Raw genomic sequence first — 27,593 nt, 5'->3', positions numbered from 1 at the left:
TCACTATATTCTTAATTTTTTAAATGTGTAATTTGAACATGGTGGCACAAAGAGACTATTCGGGAGACAGACAGGAGGCTTAGACTTCACAGGGACACACTGTGCCCCACCAACACGGTTTTCTGCTCTCCATCAAAGGACTGCCTTATTGTGATCATCACTCTCAAAATACAGTTTTCCTCATTAGCAGTTCCCTCTCCTCATTTCACTCCCCTATGGTGACCTCACCCTGTCTTCACCTGCCAACTTCCACCTGTACCAACACAGTCAAGTCTCCCAAAGACAGCAGAACACAGCAAGATGCACCCATCCCAGAACCTTTGTATCGTCACAGCTCTGGGAGTATCCCAATTCCCTTAAGGCCTTTGCTCAAGATCCCCTGCCCCACAACTCGATGGCCCTTTGCTCTCAGTGGTACCACCATCTGAAATGCCATGTGTGTCCCTTATTCACCTTTTGCATATCCATTCATGAATTTCAGGACATCAGTTTTATCATGAATATAAAATGTAGTAAGCCCTCAAAATAATATTGATGACTACACATTGAACTTTAAAGTTGGTAACACTGTCAGTCAACAGCATGGCAGGAACACAGGATTTCTGATTATGGCTGCTGGCCTGTATAAGATGAAACACTGGTTTCTTCTCCATTTCAAAACTATATGGACAGCATGTACCATTGTTTAGACCACACATTTTCCCACTAAATATGTCTAGTAAAAAGTACGTTCTTAAACAATTATCTAAAGAAGATAATGGGAGTGAAAACTTGTATAATGGAGTCCAGACTGCTCATTGCAAAATAGAAGCCCTCCGTGTTCTCTGCAAAGACCAGAAAGAATGGGCTTATTTCAGAATACCTAGGTATGATAACAATGATCTGCCACCTGGCATCATACAATTATAAGTCTGAAATCACATAACATGCATAAATGGTCTTTGATGTGTTTTGTCTTCACATGCTGGAAAAACAAAATACGATAAGGAAACTAATGTCACAGACCCACCTCATCATGAATCAGCTCCAGCGGCTCTATCATATACATGAAGGTGTTGTCCTCAAACATGCCACTGCAACACAAGACACCGGAAGGAGAGTCAGCAAGTGTGGCAAACAGTAAGGACTGGCAAGCAGGCATCTCAACAGTGTCATTGAAGAGTGCTTCCGGGCAAATGTCTTCCTACAGTCCCAGATAAACTCCAAGTAGCTTCATGGAACCCTGTCATGGTCTCAGCACTCCAAGGACTCTGCTAGGCAGCACACAAGCTACAAAAGCATAAAGCATTCCCCCAGAGCACGCAAACTCTACATGACATAATTTACTTTTAAAAATAAACCAATGACAACACTGATCTGGAATAAGATTTCTCACATCATGGGTACAGGAGGAATGGCTTATTCCAGAACCATATGCAACTAGAACAAATATCTTGTTATGTATCACCTATGAGAAATCTGACCACTCCATCTTCTAAGAATATTCTAAAACCATCTCTGATTCTGAAGAGGCTGATAGAAATATCTCTACACTTATAAATTGTGATGCCTATTGAGCAGCATGCCATAGAAACCACATTTAACTTAGGGAGACATGAGATTTTAAAAAAATAAATAAGTAAAGTCTGAAAAGGTTTTTAAGACCCCTTTTGGTTTCATGGCTAAAGCTAAATCTTCATCTGAGGCACCACTTGATTTGGATCTGAAATGTGTTTATGCCTGGTTTCAAAGAGTCTGCCTCTGGAGGATGCAAGAGTTCCTCTTAGCATCCCACCCTCCCCTGGCTGATGCGTAGTTAGACTTAGATCAAATGCTACTGATACGACCTTTGATACAGACCTGTAGGTGATGCATCAACTAAATTGAGTCTGTTAGCTCCCTGCTGGAGCTGGGTCTTAAATGCCCCAGCAAGACAACTACTAAGGATCTGATTACACACCAGAGTGGTGCTATTATTGGGAGGTGATGAGATCCTCATAAGGTAATCATCACGAGCCTTGTAAGAATTCTTTAGCTCATGGCAGGGGTAGGGAGGAATGCCTTGCAGTGGGTATTGTAGGGCTATAGTCTCCTCCTCACTCCTCTCTCCTAGTCATGAGCAGCTTTGGTTTACTACACACATTCAATCCCCAGTGATGTGATTCCTCACAAGTGGCCCCAAGTAATGAGGCCAGCCCATCAAGGAGACAAACCTCCAAATCTTGAGCTAACATAATCTATTTCTCTTTATAAGGTGATTGTCTCAGGAATTTTGTTCCAGTAACAGAAAGCTAATTGATACATCCCTACCTATCCCCTTCAAAGCATCAACCAAAATGGGAATTACTGATCTATGCAATCATGTGTTTAATTTTTGAGTTTCCTACAAAGTCAGGTATTAGAGAAATGGGAACTTTAGCTCCCTGGAACTACTCTGTATCTATCTAATCCCCAATACATCACTGACATAGAAAAGTCACTAAGATAGAATATCTGAAAAATAAAGACTAGAAAGAATGAGAGGGTATGAGCAAGCCTGGAGGTCAGGAGGACCCAAGTAGATTCCCACATACTGGAGTCCATTGCATGTTGACAAAGCCACCCTGGAGTCTTTGACACCTCTGATGCTTCCGTGGTAGTAACAGTGCTCTCCACCCTACAAAACAAAGAATGTCTTATTGATTGATTGTATCTTACACGCTGATCACTGGATTTCTGATAGTTTCATAGAGAATGGCCATCAAGGATGAGAATGAATCTGCAAGAGAAATTCCTACTCTTCCAAGTCAGAAATAGGGCTGGACAAGCATTAAGCATAGCAATTTTTATGTATTTAACAGAGGAGGAAGGGGCTTTATAGGGAATAAAACCAATGTAAATGATAAAGCTCACTTGCATTTCTTAGGCATGTATTATAGAAGTAGTTACAAACAGATGTGGTTACGCAGCAGTTTCCTGTCTCCTTTTCATACCACAGTTCTTCCAGATGTTTCTTCTTGTGTTTATATGCATTTTAAGTAGAACCTTTATACTGCTATAATCTGATTCACCCCACTTGAGAAATTATCTTCCTAAGGCATTCTCCACATTATCAAAACAGAAACATAAACAACAAGCCAACCACAACTCTTTATCTACAATAGTGTACTACCTCCAAGATAGGCTAGGGCAATAATGGGACAAAGCATGTGGACGTCACCAACTCTTTAAGTAACTGATTTTACTTAAAGCCCACTCCACAGGATGGAACCCATACCTGACACTGCTTGGGTGATCAAGAATCTACGACTAGATAGCCCAGGGACCTAGGGTAAAACCAAACAATACTCATCTAAGAAGAAGAAGAAGAAGAAATGCAGTGATAAAACAATTCTTAATGATATTCTACTAAACTCATAGTCATCAGTGCGGTGTTCAGCCATCATCAAAGAAGCTTCCTCTTGCAGCAGATGGGAACAAATATAGAGACCCACAACCAGACATTTTGCAAAGAGTAAGAGACCTTCAAACACTCAGTCCTAAAGGGGATGTTTCCATCCAATCCCTCCCCTCAGAGCTTAGAGAACACTGCTGAAGAGGAGCACAAAGAAATGTAATAGCCAGGGAGGGTGGAGGACACCAAGAAAACCAGGCCCTTTAAATCACCATGAGAAAAGCTCATATGAACTCACAGGGACTGAAGCAGCATGCACAGGGCCTGCACAGGTCTGCACCAGGTCCTCTGTGCTTACATCATGGTTTCCAGTTCAGCATTTTTTATGGGATTCCTGAGTGTGTGAAGGAGTGGGTCTCTGATTCTTGTGCCTTCTCTTGGGCTCTTTTCCTTCTGTAGATTGGTCTTGTTCAACTTCAGTGTGATAGTTTGTATTTTATCTTATTATATATTATTTTGTTATAGTTTTTCAAAAAATGAATGAATGAATGAATGAATACCTAGCCACTGGGGTAAAGGTTAACAACTAAATATAACTCATACTTGCTGAGAGACAGAAATTCATTTTTCTCCAATGGAGGGACACTGGGTATATATATCAACTACTCCAGGGAAGGCCTCATGTTCAAGAATCCAACATATAATGAACTCCTCAGTTTTAGTATGCTTTTATTTGGTTACAGTTTTCTGTTGTTTTCTTTTTGAGTGATGTTCTATTCTGTTTTCTTGTTTTGAGGGGTTTTGTTGTATTTGATTTTTGTTTGGTATTTGAGAAAGACCTTAAAGAGTGGGTAGGGAGGGGTGGAGGATCTGGAAGGGCTCGTGGGAGGGGAAGAATATGACTACATATATTTCAATTTAAAATTGTTTTAAATAATAAAAATATAATCAAAAGAGAAATCATAAACAAAAAGGTATGCAATCATTGTATTTGTATTATATATCAATAAAATTGATGTTAAAATAAAAATTAATAAGAAAGTACCTCTACGCTATGACTTTGTTGATATATTACTAGACATTATTTAATTTCATTCATTTAACAAAAAGAAACATCTCTACTCTCCCAATAGTCCACTCAAATAACAGTGACATAAAAAGCCACATAAGGTCACAAGGATAGAGGGCAGAGTAAAAGAGCTGGAAGGAAGGGTGCCCGTGACGGTGCAGGGGATAGACAGAAGGCTGGTGAGAGTGACCCTCTTCATTTGAGGTTTTGAGGTGAAACCAAAAGGAAGCAAACCATCAATTCATTTTTAAGATTTTTACAACCTTTGTGTCTATTTAATCATCTCAGCTGCTTTGGCAACATTCAATCTGTCAGTGCTTATGAGTTTCACAGTCTGAGAAACTCAGGTAAACCTGGACATTGACAGTGACTGAGCACTGAGACCCTCAACTTGGTACTGAAGGTCCTGTAACATTTATAGATAAGTGACACAGCCCATTGTGAAGAACTGTGTAGACTAAGAGAGTTAGACTTGGAATATACTGAAATGAAGACTCTACCCTCGAATGATTATTCCAGGTATGGGTTTTGTTTTTGTTTTGAAATTTTGCCTACTAACAATATAGACCTGCCTGTTTTAGAAGTGAGCGACCTATGTCTATGTCAATATGCCTATGATTATGTGGACCTGGATTTGCTGAAGAATAAGAAAATGAAAAACTACATTCAGAGAATTAAGGAGTTGGAGAATCCAACACTAGTTTAATAATTTACCTTTATTAAATTCAGCAGGAAAATGAGTTCTTCCAGTAGGATATTGATAAAAAGTGTTGGGCCACCTCAGCTCCGCCAATGCCACATAACTTTAATATTTCATATTAATTATATTGTTCAAACTTAAAATAGCTTTGTAAGGAGCCAATATTGTCTGCTAGCTCAACTTCATAGGGCGATTTTTAACCCCATGTTACTTTCATATTCTAAAATGTTTTCAGAATATGGCCAAAAAAGGGCATTATTTTGATTGATCAACAATAGCAAGCTGAAGTTTAATCTGGAAATTTTAATGACTTTAATTTTATACCTAATATAAATGTTCCAGCACATGTAATTTTTTTCCTGGTATTACTTAAAATGTTTTTTACCTACAGTAAGAAACTTTTATGCTAGCTACTAATTCAAAGACTTCAAAAATATTGTAATAAATATACACATAATAAAAGACTCATTTAAATTTGTTGTAAGTGTAGAAATCCAAACTTTCTGGTTAGGAACAAAACATAAAAATGAGAACTTTTCATTCCAAATGTGACTGAGAGGTAAGAAACAGAGAAAAACAGTCAGAAAATTCATTAAATGATAATCAAGGAAGAGGTAGTGGGGAAAGAGGAAGGGGAAGGTGGAGGAGGCAAGCAGAGAAAGAAACCAGAGAAGAAAACACAGGACTGAAACTGTCCTGCCCAGTACAGGTGCCCAGCTCAGTTCTAACAGCTGGTGGCAGTGCCCACGCCTCCCTATCAGGAACACTCAACCTACAGCACTCTCAGGGTCAGTGTCTGCAGATTCAACCACTAGCATGATGAAGAAACTTAGCAAAAACAACTTTTTCTAAGCTGAACATGTACAAAGCTTCCTAATGCTGTGACATGTGAATGCAGTTCCTTATGTCGTGGTGACTCCCAACCACACAATTACTTTTATCACTGCATCATAACTGTAATTTTGTTATAAATCATAATGGAAATGTCGGATATGCAGGATATCTGACATGCAACTCCTGTGAAAGGGTCATTGACCCCCCCCAGGTTGAAAATCGCTGTTTATATTCTAAACAGCTATTTGCATGCATTCATATTGCGTGGGGTTTTGTAAGCTGGCGATTACCTAAATGATCCAAGAGGATGTGTGAGGTACACAAATCCAACCATATTTTATACAGGTAACTTGAGCATCCATGGACTGGAATATACCTCTGTCAGATCCTGGAACAAATCCTTCCAGGATAGCAACGGATGACTATAGCCAGGATCCTTGAGGCATTCACTCTCCAAATACCCCCAGGAGAGCAAGGGATGACTCTAGTCGGGGTGCTCAGGACATGTGCTCTCCAAATCCTTCTGCTCTACATCGATTCCACTTCCACCCAGGAATCTATCAAGGAGCCACTCTTCCAGATGTCATCCCTGGAATCCTGCTGCCACAGCCCTCATAGACACCGTGAGCTTTGGGCAAACCAAGCTTATATGTGACAGGAAAAGCACCAAAAACAATGCAGTAAAGAACAAGGTGAGAATAAGCCTTCTCCCCATGGGCTAGGATGTATCTCTGGCTCCCTGAAGCATGTGCTCTACCTAAAACAGAAACTAGGTCAGAGTAAGAGTTGAACTGACATTTTTGTTGAGTGTGTGTGTGTGTGTGTGTGTGTGTGTGTGTGTGTGTGTTATAGAATATGATGCTTTGTCGTGTATAATGAAATTATTGTTGGTCAAGCCGACTGGCGTGTCTTTTCACCCCCACATAGTTGCTCTTGTGAGTACCTAGGAAAGAACATTGAAAATCTACTCCCTCAGCAAATTTCCACCATGTGACAGTGTCATTGACAACAGTCCCCATACTGCACACCACATTCTACACCTATGTCCTATATAATTGGTAAGTTTTACCTGCATCTCTCCATTTTCAGCCCTGATGCCTGACCCCTAACCCAAGAAACCACTGTTCTACTCTTTTTAATGTTTTTACTTCTTTAGAATCCACATACTATCCCTATGGAGTCTTTTTCTTCCTGTGTCTACATTATTTCATTGTATATAAATGCAATGGAATAGTATTCATCCCTTAAATGGAGATGCCACCATTTGCAACAACATGGATGAACCTGGAGTACGTACTGAACCACTGGCTAAATTCATATTTAACATAGGAATCTAGTCCTAAGTATATATGAATACACCCTATATTCTTTATTCATTCATCTACTGATGCCTGATGTTGCCTGCATCTCTGGACTATTGTAAATAATACTTTTGTAAATATCTATGAGCCTGTTTCTATGTGGACATGTTTTTGTCTGGTTGTGTGTGTGTGTGTGTGTGTGTGTGTGTGTGTGTGTGTGTGTGTGTGTGTGTGTGTGTGTGTGTCAGAGAGAGAGAGAGAGAGAGAGACAGACACAGAGACAGAGACACAGAGACAGAGACAGAGACAGAGAGAAAGAGAGAAATAGAGAGAGAGGAAGGCATGTGTGGGGGCCTATATACATGTCACAGAAGCTACAGTACGACATCAGATGCCTTCTTCTATGGCTCTCCACCTTATTGCCTTGAGTCAGGGTCTCTCACTAAACGAGCAGTTTGCTGATTTAGCTGAGCTGGCTGGCCAGGGAACTTTCAGGATCTTCCTGACTCCATTCCCCAGTGTTGGGGTTACAACCACACACAGATACAGTTGGCTTTTTAAATGAGCACTGGGGCTAAACACTCACGTCTCTATATTTGTAGACAAGTTCTCTTGACACCAAACCAATTCCATGGTCCCATGGACATACATTTTAACTCACTTGGAAATACACCTAAGATCATCAGAGAAATGCAAAATTAAACTACAGTGAGGTATACCTCACACTTACGAGAATGGCTATTGGAAAAAAAGGCAAGGAATATATTTTGGAGTGGCTTGTGGGAAAAAAAAAGAAACATTCATAGCATATCGGTAGAACTACAATTCAAGAACAGAGATCCATCAAAAAATAGAAAGGAACTCTAAATCTCAAAGAGACAGATGAACTGCACGTTCATCTCAGCTTCATTCACATCGTCAAGCTGGAGAAACTGAGGGATGCATGAATGGAGAAATGTGTCCACAATGGAATATCACCCAGCCTTGGAAGGAGGGAAATCCTGCCTCTGTGCAACATGGTGAGACACTGTGCTAAGTGGAATAACCCAGCAGAGAAAGAAAATGCTGCATTGACCCTTGCAGATAGCATGAGAGAGAGTCAAGCTCATGGAAGCAGAAGATAGAACAGTGGTTGTCAGGGAAAAGGGGTGACTGAGCAGATGAAGAGATGCTGGTCAAAGTATACAAAGCTTTAATTGTGCAAGTGGAATAGATTGTGAAGACAGAAAATGCCAAACAGTGACTACAGTTACTACATTATGTTCTTAAAATCTGCTGTGAAGTAGATTTTAAATGGTCTCCCTAACAAAAATAACTACACAAAGTAGAGAATGTGCCCATCAGCTTCAATATGCCTATCATTCCCCCAGTGTACACAAGTCAAAGCATGACACTTGGCACAACCCAACTATATAATATTTTTATGTATAAAATCTAAGTTGCACATCTTAAATACACAATTTGCATTTTTCAATTATACTTCAATAAAGCTGGGAAAAAAGACACCACTCACAAAGGACCACATATTATAGGATTTCATTTATGTTCCAAATAGGCAATTTATAGAGACAGAAAAGTAGATTAGCAGTTACCTATGATGGGAAGGAGAGCCGCTAGGGAATGACTGCTAATAGATAAGACGTTTCTTTGTGGGGTGATGAAAAATGTTTTAAAATTAGATTATGTTAATGGATGCATAATTTTGCAAATATAGTAAAAACAATTTAATTGTGCACTTTACAGTATATAAATTATGCCCCAATAAAACGTGTTTAAACCAAAGAAAACATAAATAAGTTGTCTTTTAAATGAGTAAAATGAAATCCACAAAGTTGCTTTATTATATATTGTATTGCACTTCGTGCAAGGAGCAGTGGAAGGAATTTCAATAAAAGCTGCTTGGCTGGGCACACAAAAGAAGCTGCTCTGTGCACATTAGCAAACATCTATCTAGTACCTACACTGTGAACTTGATTTTTTTTTGTCTCTCTAATTCCTATATTTATTCTCTTTTCAGCCCACTTTCATCCATCAGAAGTAAAAGATATTAACCCCATCTAGGAATGGGAATGAGGGACTATTTGGAACAGGGAGATAGAAAGACTGTAACAGTGTGCTCAGAGACCCCATGCATCAGGATTTTCATATTATACCCCAGATCAATTTAAGTATCCACATCTATATTTTACCTCGTGGCCCTCATACGTGGTTTATGATTCCAGGCTGCTGTAGTCAAATAACAGCCCGCAATGGGTGAGGGGAGTGTTTGTGTATATACCTTCCTTTGTCTAAACAGAACAGTATCTTTTGTATTTTATATTATATATATAAGGTGTATATGGCAAGTGGGGTGGGAACACGCATGTGAATGTAGAATCCAGAAACGGGCATTAGAGTCCCTGAAGTTAACATTACAAGCAGCAGTGAAGCATCCAGCATGGGTGCTAGGAACCAAACTCAGCTCCTCTGCAAGAGCCGTACATATTCTTAACCACTGAGCCCACAGTGAGATCAACTTACATAGCAGGTAGAAACCTTGCCACTCCTACACATTAACTTCCCTCTCTGGTATTCCTCACAAAAAAAAACATCATAGAAGCCAATCTCCACAAGGTTCACTTTTTAGATGCTTTTAAATTTATGTGTGTAATGGGAAGGTGAATTTATGCAAAATTACGCATAATTTTAGAAGCAAATGTTATCATTAGGACCAAAAGTCATAAAATATATACAACTCTTTGATCCAACGAGTCTTATTCTTAAAATGAATTCTTCAGCAATTACAGTGTATTTAGACTGCATCTGGGAAGTTTTTCCTTAGGACGATCATGAGGGAAGGCTGGAAGCAAAGTAAATGTCTGTGGCTTGATATTTTTAAATAAATAATAACAAACAGGCTAGAAGGACATTATGTAGTTTTTAAAAAAATAATGATCCAATAAAAATATAGGTTTCATGCCTGCTAAAGCATTTACACTGTCATTACAATTTATGAATCCTGCATAGATGGTGTGTATGGTATCTTCTTGGAGCTTAAGGATGTGTGTGTGTGTGGATGTGTGTGTACATATATGTAAAAGTCAGGATATCACCATTAGGTTGTTACCATCAACTCATTATCTATTAACAAGTAAATTTGAAACAGATCGTAAATGAAAGAAAACAGATGGACACAAAATCAAACTACAGTGACCATAGCTTCTCTTGCCAGAGTTGATGTAGCTTTTGCTTTAAATATGGTACAACCACAGGAGGTTTGGACTATCTTACTAATAAAAAAGCCTCATTTGGGTTACCTCAAATGAACTCTGTATGCCAATTAGCTATTGTACTTCTTTAAAAAAAAAAAAAATGAGCTTCTTAGAGAGAAGTTTGGGTCAGGTTACTGAGACTGCAAAGGTGCCCCATTTGCTGAGTCTGAAAAGTCCTTGTGTGATCTCCTCCAGGTTCATGAGTCAGCACCCGCAGTGCTCAGAGCACTGGTGCAGCTGATAACAGCATGGTTTTGCACAAACGCCAGCAAACACCGCTCCCGCACTTCAGTTGGCACTGCTGGTCCCCTTCCATGGCCTTAGTCTCTGGGGATTCGAAACTCCCAGATGCAGCTGGAGGAGAACGCTGACAGTGGGAAGTCCCTGGTCTGTGCAAACAACTTAAATGCCAAAGGACACTGCAGATGTGCCCACTGCTAATTGGACAGACCCGCACCATGGCCGTGGGCAGTTTTTCTAATTACAGCCACCCATCAGCATGTGCTGAGGTGATATGGCCTGGGAATCCCAGTTCTCCTTGCCTCACAGATCTGCAGATCTTCCTTGAAAGGCACTGCTGCTATGCTGATGTTCATTAGCCATCTGTAAAATACAAATTGTTTCCCCCATTGCTTGTTTCTTGCTTGCTCCTGCATTCCTGTGGTTTACATGGGCACTCCTGAGCCTCAGTGGCACTGGGACAGACACGAAAAAGTCAGAATTTCTTTTCTTTACCCATTTCACGGGTTTCCTGCCTGACTGAGGGAAATCACTATTTGGCAAGAACTACCGGCAATACCTCTCTTGCTTTCGTTTAACCCCATTTGTTCTGTATTGGTTCTTCAGGGTCAGAAGAAAAGATCATCTCCACCTGAAGAATTTCTGGTACCCAGTTACCTTTAGGTTACAGCCTGTGGTGGCCCTGATGAGCAGGTTTATTGTCTTCTCTATGCCTCTGTGTTTTTTGTTTTACTATAGGAATAAGAATACTCACCTCATGGACCTGTTGTGACGGTTAAGTGGGGGCAGGCCTGAGTTACAGCTCAGGGATAGGGCATTGCCTAGCATGCCCAAGGTCCCAAGTTTGGTCCCCGGCAAGAAAAAATAAATAAAATAAATAAAATGATGAATTAAAGCTGGGTATGAAAGTGCATGCCTGTAATCTCGGCCTTCGGGAGACTAAGGCAAATGAACCTCAAGTTTGAGGCCAATCTGGGTTACACGCTTCAAAAACAGGAGAAAAAGAAGAATATGCCCCCCCAGATCTCATTTTCCCACCTGTCTTTTACTCTTGGGCATAAGGCACTTACACTAAATCATCACAGTAAAAGAGTTCACTCAGTCTTTTTTTTTGTTTTTTTTCTCAAGACAGAGTTTCTCTGTGGCTTTGGAGGCTGTCCAGGCTGGCCTTGAACTCACAGAGATCTGCCTGCCTCTGCCTCTGTGCTGGGATTAAAGGCGTGTGCCACCACCGCCCAGTGAGTTCACGCAGTCTTACAATTCTGATTCTATGGCCCTGAAAGCTTGACTGAGCATTCCTAATCAAAAGTCTCCAACACTCTGAGCACCAGCATTGCAGTAGAAGCGGAAAATTCTACACCAAGAAACGGGTTCATAAACAAAATTATCTAAAATGTACTAAATACCTTCAAGCTGTGTGTACATGGGGTAGGTGAAACATAAATGAATTCTGTGTTTAAACTGGAACCCTATCCCCAAATATCACTTTGTATACACAAATACTTTTTAAAAAATTAAAGCCAAAAGACTTATAGTCCCAAGTATTTTTTAAAAAGGGATAGCCCAGTGTACTTATGGTGCTGACGTGGATCAGTGAAGCTCACTGATCATGCAAAAAGATAATGGATGTGAAATCAAAACAATAAAATTCCCTTATGGTCCTTAGTATAGAGAATCTAATGTTGCCTCAGCGTTTTAAGTGCTCGTGAATTCTTCCTCAGTAAATCAGGTCCCTTGCGTAGGAGGCCGGGTGATCTTATTGACAGACATCAGGATAATGCTGTGTGTGTTGGTCATATTCTAGGATGAATATATGTTATCTTGAAAGACATCTGGCCACTTTACTATACCTTAGAGTACATCGGTTTCCCATTTTCATAGTGAATCTCCACGTAGTCAGAAGACAGCAAACCACTGAAAAGAAAAGGAGACAGAGTGATTTCTGCATCCAAATGTTCAATAAATGGATGGGAAGAGCATGGAAACCATAGACCTGCAGTCGGGGCAAAGCAGGCTGCTATCAAGTCTCAAAACAGCATACAGAAAAAAAGGAAAACCTTCAGTCTACTGAGAGGGATAAAACAGGTAACTTTAGGGAAACCTTTAGATTCAACACCTAGTGGACATGGCAGTTTAAACTATGAAACTAAGCTGCGTGTAGAAGACAAGCCCTATTAAACACACACAATTATGCTCTAATGGAATTTTTTTTTAAGTGTGGATCATTGGGGAGGAATACAGAAAAGAACTGGCAAGCATTCCCCATAAAGACCAGATAGTAAACACGATGTCTCTGCCAGCTGTGTGGTCCCTGCGGCAACAATGATCCTGCCATCCTGTCAACAAGATATAGACAGATGAGTGTGGCTGTGTCCCAGTAATGGTTTATTTATGGAGAATGATATTTGGATCACATGCAATTCTAAATACTAGGAAAGAGTATTATTTTGAATTTTTAAATCCATTTAAAAATGCATAGGGCCATCAAGATGGCCCAATGGATAAAAGCACTTGCCACACAAACCTAACAACCCTAGTTCAATCCCCAAATCCCACAATGGAAAGAGAGAACTGGCTACTGAAAGATGTCCTCTGACCTCTGGCACACAAGCACCTACATGAGCACACACACATATTCTGCATCACACCCAAAAACACAGTACAAATCAAATTTTAATTTAAAAACTTAAGAACACAAACTTGCAAGTCACAGCAGGGTTTAGACATAGCACAGTCCACAGATAGAGGTATCATCATGAGCAAGTTTCACTAACTTGTGTAAAATGAGATTGTCAAAAATATGAAAGTCATTAGGACACTGTGAAGACTAAATTGATTAAGTTAAACCACAAATATGCAGAACTTAGCCTAGAAACCAGGACTGGGTACTCAGTGTTAGGCACTGTGACTGTCACTAGTGTTGCTTTAACTCAAGTTTTTAAAATGTATTGTCCCCCTATAAACGTGGGAAATAAGCACTTTGTCATGGAGAGCAGAGGAAGACTTGAATGCATGTGTATTACTGATAAGGACTAATGCCTCAGACCCCTGGGAATGGGCAAAGCCTTCCTCTGGTCTGCTTGGAAATGACAGTGTGTACAGAAAGTGTCCAGCAACTTCATCCTCCTGTTTAGTCACAGCTGGAGCCTTCTCACCTAATAGAGGCCTCCTACTGAGACTAACACCTTCCCTCTATGCAAGCACAGCACACCTGATTCCAGGTTTCCTGTGCATTTATGTATCTGTCCTTTCTTCATTTATCCCTCTACTCAGGTTTCCAGAGCTGAAGGCAGGGCAGGGTGCGATGTACCCACCAAAGAGCACTGGATTAGGATCTGGGTGTTGAAGGAGACTCCAGAACAGTGTGGCTCCCTCCTGGATACCTGGATTAGACACAAACCACACCCAAGCACCTGTTTTCACAGAGAGATCCTTTATTAAGTGAAGAAGAAAAGATCAAGTGGCTGCTTTCTGACTTTGGCAGCAAAAGACCTTACAGGTGTCATTTTTAAGAAGAGAAAGGGGGGAGGTCTGTGTTAGAATGGGCAAAGCTGTAGAGATAAGGAGATAAGGGACAAGGGAGGCGGGAGAAGAAGAAAGGGGCAAAGGTCAGGGGAAGAGGTGTTTGTCCTGGAGGGACAAAGGACTGTCTGTGAATAGAGGGAGAGACATGGCACATAAGCAAACATTGCTTTATAAAGATGAAGGGAGGAGGAAGCCTGTGTTAGGATGGGGTGTTTAATTTTAACTGAGAATATTAATTAGGTGACCCAAAAGAGGCTTCTGATTGTTGGACTTTGGTAGTCAGCTTCAGGAGCAGGAAGGAGCCAAATAAGGGAAGTGACCTTGGTATCTAGCTTTAGGAACGTAGTCTAATGGTTTTTAGCAGGGCAGAGGGAATGGGAGAGAAGGGCAAGGCCTGCGAGATCTATACTTGTCATGGTCAAGTTGGCCAAAGTCCCTTCAGTGTCTGTCCAGATCTGCCACCAGAAGTAATGACAGGAGTGTCAGCTCACATTTATTATTCTATATAGGAACTAAGAACTCTTCTCCAAGCCACTTTTATGCCCTAGATGTAGGGCTTTGTTTCCTCTTCTACAAAATGCAAGGCTGCAACAGACAGTTCTTCAGGTCCCATCCTGCTCAGGCATACCGACTTTCTAGAAGTCACTCTTCACAGTAGGTTTACTTGTAAAGAAACATCAAAGTACTGTGACTGAAGAATAGGAGTCGAGATGATGTGGTTCTGCGTGTTTTTCAGAGCAGCACCTGATGTGTCCTGCGGTGATCCCATAGGAGGCTCCCGAAAGGGTGCTCAGAGCCTGCTGACACTTAGGTAGGAATCTCCCCTGCAGCTAGCATGTCCTGTGTGCACCAAAGGACAGGTTTTACAACACAAATAAAATAGTATCTGTGGTGGTTTGAGTGCCCCCCATAGGCTCATATGTTTGGATATTTGGTTCCTAATTGGTGAAATTGTATGGGAAGGACTGGGAGGTGTGGCCTGGTTAGAGAAGATCACTGGGAGTGGGCTTTGAGGTTTCAAAAGATACATGCACACACTCATTCCCAATGGGTTCTCTCTCTCTCTCTCTCTCTCTCTCTCTCTCTCTCTCTCTCTCTCTCTCTCTCTCTCTCCCTCCCTCCCTCCCTCCCTCTCTCCCTCTCTCTGTCCCCGACTTGAAGCCTAAGATGTAAACTTGCTGTAACTATTGCTGTAACTGCTCCACCATCATGAACCCCAAACCCTGACACAGTAATCCCAGTTTCTTTCTTTCTTTTCTAAGGGTGGTCATTGTAGTTTTTGTCACAGGAACAGAAAGGTAACTAGACAGTATCTGTACTTAGACATGTTTTCATGTCCACCCAAGAGACCCCTGACAAATTCCTGTAAGGAGTCTCATTCACATCATTCACACCAGCTCTCAGAACTACTAGTTCATCTGACTAGTCATGACAGCTAATGCTGGTCACCATGCAGACCCTCAATTTTACAAGGCTTCAGCACACTACACCAGTTCCCTCTATCTACCAGAAGCTTCTTTTCATATATATATATATATATATATATATATATATATATATATATATGGGTGTGTGTGTGTGTGTGTGTGAGAGAGAGAGAGAGAGAGAGAGAGAGAGAGGAGAGAGAGAGAGAGAGAGAGAGAGAGGTGGTCAACCTCATTCATTCCTCAGGAGCTGTCCACCATGGTCTCTCACTGGAATCTGGGCTCATTAACTCAGATAGGCTGGCTAGCCAGCAAGTCCCAGGAATTCTCCTGTTGCCACCTCCTCCAGCATATCCTCATTTGGAGCTTGTCGTACAAAGATGCTAGGGATTGAAGACAGGTCCTCGTGCTTATGAGGTAAGAACTTCATCCACTGAGATGTCTCCCACTACCCACTTGGGATATTTTTAATTCACCAAATGATTACTTCCTTAACTGGTAATGAAGACAATCACAGGAATTTCGGTTAATACATTCATACAAGCATAAGCTTATTACCTACAACGATGCATCTGCCCTTATATTGCTTTTTTGTTTTGTTTTGTTTTGTTTTTTAAGCAATAGATTTAAAAGTAAAATGGTCTGTCAATTGCTATTTTTCTCAGCTGTAGGGGGTGAAGTGTAATCCTTTAAGTGTAAACAATAAAATAAGAGTTTAAACTAGGTTAAAAGATAGAGACATGGAGAGGCTGGCATTTAAGAGTACAGCAATGATATGCCAGGTGGGTGAGAATAATTACAGGTTAAATAGAGGCTTTGTGTTAAGTTAGACAAAGATGGCATGCTAGGCAAAGGCATAGTGTGGGCATAGTTCATAAGAACAGAGCTGAGCAGAGAACAATCCTAACAAGAGTAGGGTGGAAAGGAGCAAGGGTTTAAGCCACTGAAGGCTTACAAGAGGGATTTGATGACTTCCTCAATGACATGGGAGGTTATATCAGAAATTTTACAGCATAGGTGCTCCTTACATCTCCAGTGATGAGCCCATGTGCCATAATACAGTTTAGAAACCTAGTATAAGGAGAAGAAATACAGGGCTGCGACTTCAGAGTGGAGGGAGAAAGGGAAGAGGAGTTAGATGAAAACATGACACGGAGTTTAAGTGTATAGTGTAAAGGTAGAGAATCTACACTGAAAGGGACTAATCAATCCCCATGATCCAACTCCTTTCTAGGAGGTGGCTTCGAAGCACATGAAGCAGTTAAATGACTGTGTGGCTACCAGTGTGTCCATGAGTGTCAGCCAGGATCTGTCATCAACCTGACCAGTGGCATTCCGTCCAGAAGAAACAGCTACTCCAAGTCTAGCCCTTACCAGTCCTAGGAAATAGAGTACTCCCTCTTTTAATTTTCAGCCTACTAGAAACAAACAAACAAAAAACAATAACAAACAGAAGAAAACACCCACACTTCAGTCATGCCATATTCCAGTCTTCCGGGGCTTGAGGGAAATGGCCCAAAGAATAAAAAGAAGTCAATGGAAAAAACTATCATAAATAAGGCTGGAGAAACAGAAAACTATCAGAAGTGGGGCTCAGTGGTTAAGAGCACTGGGTGCTCTTCTAGAGGACCCAAGTTGGATTCCCAACACCTACATGACAGCTTACAACTATCTGTAACTCCAGTGCCAGGGTTCCCGACACCCTCATACAGACATGCATGCAGGCAAAACACTAACGCACATAAATAAAAAAATATATATGGCTGGTTTCCAGATAAATATGAAGCACACATTTCTATGTAAACCACTAAAAACAATATCAAGATAATATGGGGAGAGAGTTTCCTGAATAATAATAAACTTTACATACACATAATACCAACATTCATATGTTAATACTTAAATACCTTAAGAATAAACAAAGGCCGGGCATTGGTGTCGCATGCCTTTAATCCCAGCACTTGGGAGGCAGAGGCAGGCGGATCTCTGTGAGTTCGAGGCTAGCCTGGTCTCCAGAGCGAGTGCCAGGATAGGCTCCAAAGCTACACAGAGAAATCCTGTCTCAAAAAAAAAAAAAAGAATAAACAAGTGTAAATATACAGAAAGGATATAACAGAAAATCCTTAGTTTAAAAAAATATAAAAGAAGTCATGGCCGAATGAAGCATTTCCCTGATTCCCTAAGGAAAACAGTCCATGTGATGAAAATGTCTGTCACCCTCAATCTGGAACAGTCCATGTGACTACTATGTCCATCACACTCAACCTACCTGAATTTTAGTGCAAGTCTAAACAAAATCTCAAGAGTCTTGTTGTTTTTTTTTTAACATGACAAAAAGACTCTTAATTTCAGCTTAATGAAAGAAAATGTGCATCATTTTTCAAAGAAACTAATAAAAACCAGGACTTTGTATTGGTATTACAGGCACTAAGATGAGCACTAGCCTGATCTTCCATCCAGAATGTCTACAGTTCACATGAAAAACCTCACAGTGCTAAGAATGGCATTTAAATCTACAGAGTAGAAAACTGAAAAAAAAAAATGAGTCAGGAAAGGAAAAAATAAAGAATCCATATATTACAGACACATGACTAACTATTTGGGGAAAACAGATCTCCATCCCACACCTTATACCAAACCAAGACTCTATGTATTAAAGTTGTGTACGTTTTAAAGTAAATCTTTAAGTTAACTACACAAATTCCAGTGAACACTGAGGGAATGTTTTTGGTATATTACCTGAAACCCAAAAGAATTGATAAAACTATAAAAAAAATAAAACATATAGAAATAATTTGTTAAAACAATCAAAATTTCAAAGTAAAATGATAAAAAAAAGTACTTACAAAATAGGTGAAAAACAAAGACTTACTACCTTTAATGTAAGGGTCTTCTAAAAACCAAGAACATTTCAAAAGAAAAGTGGACAAAAGGCATCCACAAAATCAAATATTCAAGGAGCAACTCATGTAAAAACCGAACAAGAAATGTTAAGGGTGATCAGTCATATGCAATGCACAATTGCAATAGCAATAAAAGACTTGAAAATTAAAATAACATAAGAGGCCATTTACTCGACCCATTTAGAAAATAAAAGTGAATGATAGTAGCGAATGCTGGCAAGGTTGTAGGAAAACCAACACTCCAGAGGCCAATTTGGCAAAGGGTATCAGAAGCCGACAGTGTGTTCCCTCTTTATTCAGTTCTGCCTAGAATGATTTGATGAGGAAAGGAAACAAGGAAGGCAATGCTGTCTCTCTCTCTCTTTCTCTCTCTCTCTCCCATCTCTCTTTCTCTCACACACACATATACTCAAACATGCATACACACTCACAAACATCTACAGTCACATTCACACCCATAATCACACTCATATGCACTCACAGTCACTCCCATTCACACTCACACAGTCACATCACACTCAGTATACATGCTCATTCTCGTGTATCTACTCCCATCCACACTCACACTGCAGTTACACTCATCTCCACTCCCGCCCACACTCATCACACCTACACTCACACATACACACACATTCTCTCTCTCTCTCTCTCTCTCTCTCTCTCTCTCTCTCTCTCTCTCTCTCTCTCTCTCACACACACACACACACACACACACACACACTTACATAGATGTGAGGGGGTTTAGTGTGTGCTATTTTACAGTCACTTGGAGAAATGATGACACAATCAAGGCAAAGAACCAATGTGAAAATGTTGTACCTCTCCAGGATGCTTACAGGTGTCCACACCGAGATGGAAAAACTTCCAAAAAGACATACTCCAAAATGTCATCACCAGCTGTTACTTCCTGAAGAAATTCCCATCGTTTTCCTCTCTTTCTTTTGCCTACCTAAATTTTCTTCATTAATAATAGGCAACCTTTCTTTGTTTTTCTTTTGAGACAAATTTCACTCTGTAGCCCTCACAGTGGAATTCACAGAGATCTGTCTGTTTCTGCCTCCTGGGTGCTGAAATTAAAGTTGTGCACCACCACAACTGGCATAGACTACTTATCCAATGAGACACCATAGCAAAAGCTTCGTATTTTAGGCCAACACAAATGATGCATTCTATTTTATTATAAAGCACATATATCTCAATTTAATTGTATTAGGCTTATTTTTTTCCTGTATTTACAAATTCAACCGGTTTTTTTTTCTTTAAATTAAAAACAATCTTATTTTACGTACCAATCCCAGTTTCCTCTCTCTCCCGTACTCTCACTCTCCCCACTGTTGTAATTTAAGAAAAGTTGCACACAAGAGAGGGTTCAAGCAGAGGGTTTTTTTTTTTTTTTTTAAACTAGGGAATGGGATTATAAAAAGGGGGGATGGGAAAGGGAGAGAACAGACTCGAGACAGGAGAAGCAGGAGAGAAGAGAAAGGGAAGAGGCAAAGAGAAAGGAAGAGGGAGAGAGAGGAGGGAAAGACAAAGAGAAGGAGAGAAAGAGAAGGATGGGAGGTGGGCAGGGCCCTTTTAAAAGGAACATAGTGAATATTCACAGGTGGTGCTCTTAGTGGCTGCAGCTAAGGGCATACATATCCTGTCAGAACCCCAAAGACAGGCCAGTACAGATGCCTGAATACTAACACCCACCATTTCCCCATCCACTCCTCAGAGAGGGTGAGGCCTACCTTGGGGGATCATCAAAGTCTGTCACATCATTTGGGGCAGGACCACGGCCCTCCCCCTTTACCCATCCATAGGGAATGGGCTCCACAAAACCAGTTCATGCACTAGGGATAAATACTGGTTCCACTGCCAGAGGCCCCGCTGACTGCCCAAGCCCACTATCTGTCGATGTGTTAAGCTTATTAAAACTGCAAGGTACAAAAATAAAATGTTATTTCGGATACATGTAACTTAAACATTAGCAAATAAAACTTTTTAATTTAGTTTTAAAATTTTTCACATAATGTATTTTGGTCATATTCTTTCCTCTCCCCCAGCTCCTCCCAGATCCCCACCTACAACACAACATCATATTCTTTCTCTCTCTTGAAAAACAAAAACAAAGCTCACACACAAACACAAACACACACACACACACCAAAAAAACGAAAACAAAACAACCAAACAAAAACAAAAAACACTCCTGAGCACGAAAGAGGTGGCGTGATTTAAAAGGCAGGTTTGGGACAGTACAAAGGCTTAAGCAAGGGCTTGGACCTTTTAAAAGAACGAATGAGAATTTGCATTTGGAAAGCTTTATATAAAAGCTCAAAGCAGGCATTACATCCTGTGTTCAAAGAGAATCCAAGGTCTTTAGGACCTGGGACAGGCTGAACACAGAGAGGCTCCTTTACCAGGTCAATTAGTGCCATCAGCAAAGTAATTAATGTTAGCAGCAGGATGGAGCTGCAAGAAACAAGCACACATACTAGGAAGAGGTCTATCCACATATGAGACCCTGGAGCTGTAACTCTCTTTCACTCATTTGATTAACTGCTGAACAGTGAATTATGCATAGGGAAGAAGAGAAGTCAACAATTTTAAGAGAAATTAAAGATTAATTTTTGACAAAATATTTCCAAGTCTTTAACTTTTATTGTGTGTGTGTGTGTGTGTGTGTGTGTGTGTGTGTGTGTGTGTGTGTGTGTGTGAAATTAGATATATGAAAAATCCATTAGGGAAAGGCCAGCTATACTTTGTAAGCCTGTGTGTGTGTGTGTGTGTGTGTGTGTGTGTATGCATGTGTATGTGTGTAGTGGGGGTGTGTATGTGGGGGTGTGTGCAGTGTTATGTGTGTGATGTGTTCGTTTATTTGTAGGGATGTAGTGTTTGTGTGTGTGTGTGTGTGTGTGTGTGTGTACATGTACATGTAGAGTCATCACTGAGTGTCTTCCTCAATTGCTCCCCACTTTATTTTTTGAGACAGGCTCTGTCACTGAACTAGGAGCTCACTAATTGGTTAGACTGGCTGGCCAGCAAGCCCAAGGGATCTGCCTGTTTTCATCACTCCAGCACTGGGATTCCAGGTACACTCTTAACCCTGGCCTCCATACAGGGATGCTGGGAATTCATCCCCATGCTTACACAACAAGCACTGTACAATCTAAGCCATCTGCCCAGCCTCTGCTTTGCAGCCTTGTATTGTTTTAATAGTTAAGACATAAAGTTTTTGTTTTAGAACATCCACAGTTGTCTTTTAGGTGCTTTCTTCCTACCTAAGGTGTCGGGGCCCATAAAGATGGCTCTGCTTCATCGTGGCTCAAAGTCAGAGAGTTCAAAACTGTCCTTAGTAAGTCATAAGACCTAAAGGTCTAAGGTGTGGCTATGGTAGGATGTTTAATCTTGGCCTTGGGTGTCTTATCTAAATGACAACAGACTTGGTATGAGGTGTGGTTACTCTTGATCCCCAAGGCCAGATAATGAGAAGTTGAATCTAAGGTGTGGTTACCAAATCCTTGGAGAATTGAGGAAGAAAGTGTGTTTGTTCCATATACATGATATCATGTTCCCTTTTTTGGTTAAGGTACTTAAGAATGGATATAAGACTCTTTGCCACACACTCCCCCTACCATGAAAAGAGCTGCTCTATGATGCTTTCCCCACCTTGACAGAATGAAACCTTTTGAAACCATGAACCAAAACAAATTTTCCTTCCTTTAAGACATTTTTGTCAGTGACACAGAAGTAGCTATTAAACCCCTTAAAAATGAAGGATGCTAACACTGCAGCGCACAGAGTCCATCTAGTAGGAACACTCTGTCAGATAATCAGCTGTGGGAACACTGAGTGCCTGTACAAGCCAATCTTTTCCACAAAATGCTGGAGACAGCTCCATTCACACGACCTGCACACTGTAGGAAACTGCTTACACTTTCCCTAACTCTACATATTTCTACATACCTCCACCAAAAGAGAACGCCTCTGTTTTCAAGATATTATCTGATACTCTTTCTACAGATCTGATTAACAATTAACAAAACACCCTCTTACACGGAAACTAATATGAAGGCCAAGGACCAAAAACTGTCAAAACTACATTCGTGTTAACCAATCTAAATGGTCTGCAAAAACCCTTACTTCACTGTGACTAAAATAAACCCAAAACCTCACGATCACATTAACAGGCTTTATCATAAAAATGCTAAAAACCAGGGATAACGGGGAGAAATTAGTGCCCATCCTGCAACTATCTTATAATTAGCAAATTGGAGAGCAATTAATGTCACTTTGAGAGACGTGTATAAAATAGTGATTAGAGGTGAGTAATTTAATCTATTCCAGTCTAATTATAGAGTCTAGACATTTTGCATAATATTAAAAGTGGATTTTTATCTTTTAAAAGCTATTTAGAGTACTGTTTGTGCATGGCATTCTAAAAATGTATCTTAAAATAATTTTCAATACTTTAGAAGTAAACACATTCCTTCTATGTTGATGTATATGTGGTCTGCCAGTAGCACAGTGAAATCACTGGCGGCTTAAAAATGCAGAAGAGATCTATAGGTCAGAGTTTGAAAACAATCTCTGTAAATTGGCCATTTCCTTCAGCCAACTTTCATTATATGCTCCTAAAATTCCAGTCCAGATCAACAATCTTACATTCCCAAAGTGACCCTCAATATTTAGATCAAAAGCAAAACCTTTGTAAGATTCCAGAGCTGACAAATCCCAGAGAGACTGACACAGAAAAAAAAAAAAAAAGAAGAAGAAGAAGAAGAAACTTTTCTATTTGGGTCTTCCAGGGGACCTATTTATAGTCCAATCTTAAACCAGATGTATTTAGTGCCCTGGTAGAAATCCTAGCATTAACTGTGTATGATCCACATTTAAAATTCCCAAATTTACACCTAAACTTCAGGATGAGAAGTAATCATGGGTAGAAGAGGGTGGTGGAAGACATATGCAATGAGGGACAGACAGGACGCCATTGTTTCTAAGACGCCAACAATGCCCTGCTTGTCACCCAGAGTGATGAATATAGAGGAATGTTTTATTATTGATGTTAACAACAAAAGCATTTATTATTGCTGTTACTATTTTTTGAGGCAAGCTCTAGCATCCCAGGCTGACCTCAAACTTGCTATGGAGCCAGGGATAACCCTGAACTTCAGATCTTCCTGCCTCTACCTCCAGAATGGTCTGCTTGATTCACCACCATGTCCATGTGGTGCTGACAGTCAAACCCTAGGCCTCATGAATGCCAAAAAAAGTTCTCTATCCACTGACCAGGAGAAGGGATCCAAAATGTCTACAGTTAAAAGAAACAGAAAAGCTTAGTCTACTTCTGACGTGGGGTATGAGACAATGTGAGCCAGAAAGAGACCATGGCAAAGGTATTTGGAATCAGAAAACTATGACTATTAAGACCAGAGAGAGGAAACTAAGGAACAGGTGGGAGGAGAAAAGCACAGAATAGAAAGAGAACTTTCTCCTTTTCTAGAAACAACAGACATCGGGCCGCTTTCAGACTCTAGTACGCAAATAACAATCCACTTGTATTTGAAGAGGGAATGTTGGGGAGGGAAAGAAAGTTATTGCAAGAGCAAAGCACAGAAGAGAGAAGTTCAGAAATGCCACCACACACCAGGACTGACAAGGTCTGAATTACATTACTGTACCATCTAGATGGTTAACTCCTGTGTTAGGAGAGCTAAATGAACAGAAAATCAAGGTTTACCTAACTCCAAAGTCAGTCAGCAATGAAGTAAATACATGAAATTGTCCTCAAAGACCTCAAAAAGATGTGACAATCAAAGCTTTGTTTTTCAATGAAAGCTGGCTCAGTGATTAAGAGCACAGGCTGTTCTTCCAGAGGACCTAGATCAGGTTCCCAGCACCTACCTGGGAGCTCACACTCATCTATAACTCCAGGTCCAAGGGACCCAATGCCCTCCTCTGGCCTTTGCAGGTACCAGGCATGAACATGGTGCACAGACATACATGCAGGCAAAACACCCACACACATATAATTAAAACAATATTTAAGGCATGTGATATCCTTTACTTTCACTGGAAGACTCTATAAACTTATATTTGACATAAAAGGGAAAAACATCATTTTAATTACCAAAATTAACATGCCTAGAAAATATTGATCTCAGTCATTATGCTAAACATTTAAAAATATACTTCTGAATTCATAATATCAATTGTCATCCCTCGCTCCCTTCCATGCCACTCACTGTACCGACATAGATGTTTATATAGAGCAGCAATACTCCATCTGTGGGTCATGACACCTTTGGGGGTCACATTTCAGATACCCAGTGTATCAGATATTTACATTACAATTGGTAACAGTAGCAGAATGAGTTGTGAAGTAGCAATGAAATAATTGTACGGGTGGGGGTCACCACAACACGAGGAACTGTACTAAAACATCGAAGCATTAGGAAGGTTGAGAACCACTGATAAATAGTGGGAGGTGAAATGACAACACCCAGATGACAACATCAACGGAGTCCAGGATAAAACAAAGACGCCACACACCTCACTGAGGGCCCTTTACTTGCACAGCCCCGCCTTTTGTCTGCAGCCTCTTCCTCAGGCTGGACTGTCACTTTTTCATCAGACAATATGTTACAGTCTAAGTATGTAGCACATCCAATAATTTTGAAGAGGCTTATTCTAGGAGTGTTTTTAAATGCGTAATCAGAGGGTCACATCAAGTATTTTAAATTGCTCTACTTATATGCATAATTTTCTTAAGTCCTAAGGCCATGGAATGGCACTTAACAGCCTTCCTGATGATTAATAATATCTAAAACCAGAGACATTTCTGAAATGGGTAATAATTTAAACACCCACTCAAAATGGCAATCCGAAATCAGAAAGAATGAGTGAAAACAGCATAATGAGGCTTCTTTTCCCCTTTTTCTGTGCCTCATGCCTGAACATTTCAATAACTCTTAACTAGGAAGAAATTTCACGTTGCTCATCTTTTCAAAGCAGATTGTTTGGGAAACTGAAAAGTAACTCTAAATTTTATGTTTGTTTTTTTTCAATTGACATATAATTACGTTCTCTGAGAGGTACAATGTGCTAATTTTGTTAAAATGTGCAGTGTTCAAAATTGGGGTGATCTGAATTTCCATCTCCCTTAACAGTTATCGTTCCTTTGTGGCAGGAGCCTCTGAAATCTGTTCTACTGGTTCTTTGGAAGACACATAATAAATTTTTGTGTGCTGCAGTCACTCTCTGTGCAGACTCCTGGGGACCTGTATATTTTGTGCCTATTATCCAACCTGCCTTTGTCTTTCCCCGTCCTCTCCTCCTTTTTCCTTCTAGTGACCACTACTGTCCTTTCCTATTTCTTACAAACCAATGTTGTCAGCTTCTACATGCACATAAGAAGACAACTCCAGGAATTTATTCCATGACCACAAGAAATAAGCACCCAAATCCCAGAGAGTTATGGCTATCCCAGGCTGTCCCATTTGCATCGGTGAGATGACTCCATACGTTCCCAAACTCCTACATCTCCACCTAATACAGGGTAGCCCAGGCACCTTCCTGCTCAGCCCTCCACGGCTCCCAACTCCCTCCTCCACTCTGAAGTCTAAGTCATCTGCCCATGTAACATGCATACAACAATGCATAATGATAAAAAACAAATTATTTCAAAGGACTGAAAATGTTTTCCTCCTTCCAATGTTCTCAGACTGTAATTAATTTTTAAACCTCATACATCTACGTTCCTCATAAATAATAACAGAGTCTAGACGAGGAACAAGAGAAATAAATACATTTATCATTTAAAAATAACTCTAATCTCAAACTATCAAAAACTATGATGCTGAGTATTGTGAAGCTGAGCAACATATACCTTAGACCCTGAACAGGTCAAGTGACCTTTCAAGGTGAAGTGAAGAATATTGGGACTGCAAACACACGCTCTCCACAGAGGCCCCAGGGGACTCTGCCCTAGGCTCCACTGATGTCACTGGCCTCCAATGAGAGAGACCCCTCTCTGAGGAGAACAAGAACATCCCAGAGAAAAGTATCAAAGCAACAAACTCCAAATTAAGTGAAGAGTGCTAGCTTGTCCCTCTCTCCCTGTGGCTCCTCACACTCTTCCCCAGACTCTACTTCAGCAGATGGCTCTATGCACAAATTAGACGTATGTATGTATGTATGTATGTATGTATGTATGTATGTATGTATGCCTAGGCACTGAAGACGCAAAGTGTCAAAGTCCAGGAGAGATGAATGATGTGTATCAGAAGAGACAGAAGACATGCTCAAGTACTGTGGCCTTGAAGAAATTTTAGAAATAACCTTTTCTATAAAAGGAAGTCAAAGAAATATCATAAAGAATATAAAAGGGAAGCTGGTGAAATTCAGAAGGAAAATGAAATAAAAATAAATGTTGCAAGGATATAAATCAAAATCACAAGGAGAAAAAGGATAAAGAATAAAAACACATTCAGGACTCAAATATGATACTGAGATACTGGACAAATAAAAATCTTATCACATCATCGGTGTCACTTGAAAATTTTAAAATGTGGATAGGAAAAAATAAGAAAAACAATGGAGTTGGAAAGTTGGCTATGTTGTTAAGAGCACTTGTTGCTCTTTCACAGGACCTAAATGGTGGCTTACAATCATCTGTAATTCCAGTCCCTGGGGTCCAATGCCCTCTTCTGACCTTCACTGGCATCAGGCATGCATGTGGTACACATATACAGTGGGCAAGATATTCATACTTATAAAAAATAAATCTTAAGAGATAATCTTTAAAGGAGAAAAATATAATGAACTTGCAATTCCAAAAGGCAAATCATGTTCATAGAGAAATCAATGAACAGTGTTATTGATGAATGGTCAAGTAGTCAATGAAGAGTAATGATGGCAAACTCTATAGTAGAAAGACATATTCTCTGACACTTGGAATATTAGTCACACCCCAGGGCAGGCTGCATGCTCAGGAACATTTGACCA

The 27,593-nt window shown here is 40.3% G+C and overlaps 1 protein-coding gene across 5 annotated transcripts in view; it reads right to left on the bottom strand.

The window, feature by feature from the left end:
* The window catches only part of Adam23 (ADAM metallopeptidase domain 23), a 155,628-nt gene that overhangs the window by 65,530 nt on the left and 62,505 nt on the right, over positions 1-27,593 (bottom strand). For all 5 annotated transcript variants that reach the window (XM_027397059.2, XM_027397056.2, XM_027397057.2 and 2 more), the window contains exons 4-6: positions 12,598-12,661; positions 2,553-2,635; positions 1,010-1,073 (exon numbers count right to left, since the gene is read on the bottom strand). In XM_027397059.2, the coding sequence (XP_027252860.1) occupies positions 1,010-1,073; positions 2,553-2,635; positions 12,598-12,661 (211 nt within the window). The remainder of the gene's footprint in view (positions 1-1,009; positions 1,074-2,552; positions 2,636-12,597; positions 12,662-27,593) is intronic.

The sequence above is a fragment of the Cricetulus griseus genome, chromosome 2 (assembly GCF_003668045.3).
Source record: "Cricetulus griseus strain 17A/GY chromosome 2, alternate assembly CriGri-PICRH-1.0, whole genome shotgun sequence".
NCBI lineage: Eukaryota > Metazoa > Chordata > Mammalia > Rodentia > Cricetidae > Cricetulus > Cricetulus griseus.
This window is presented reverse-complemented; position numbering and strand designations above follow the sequence as displayed.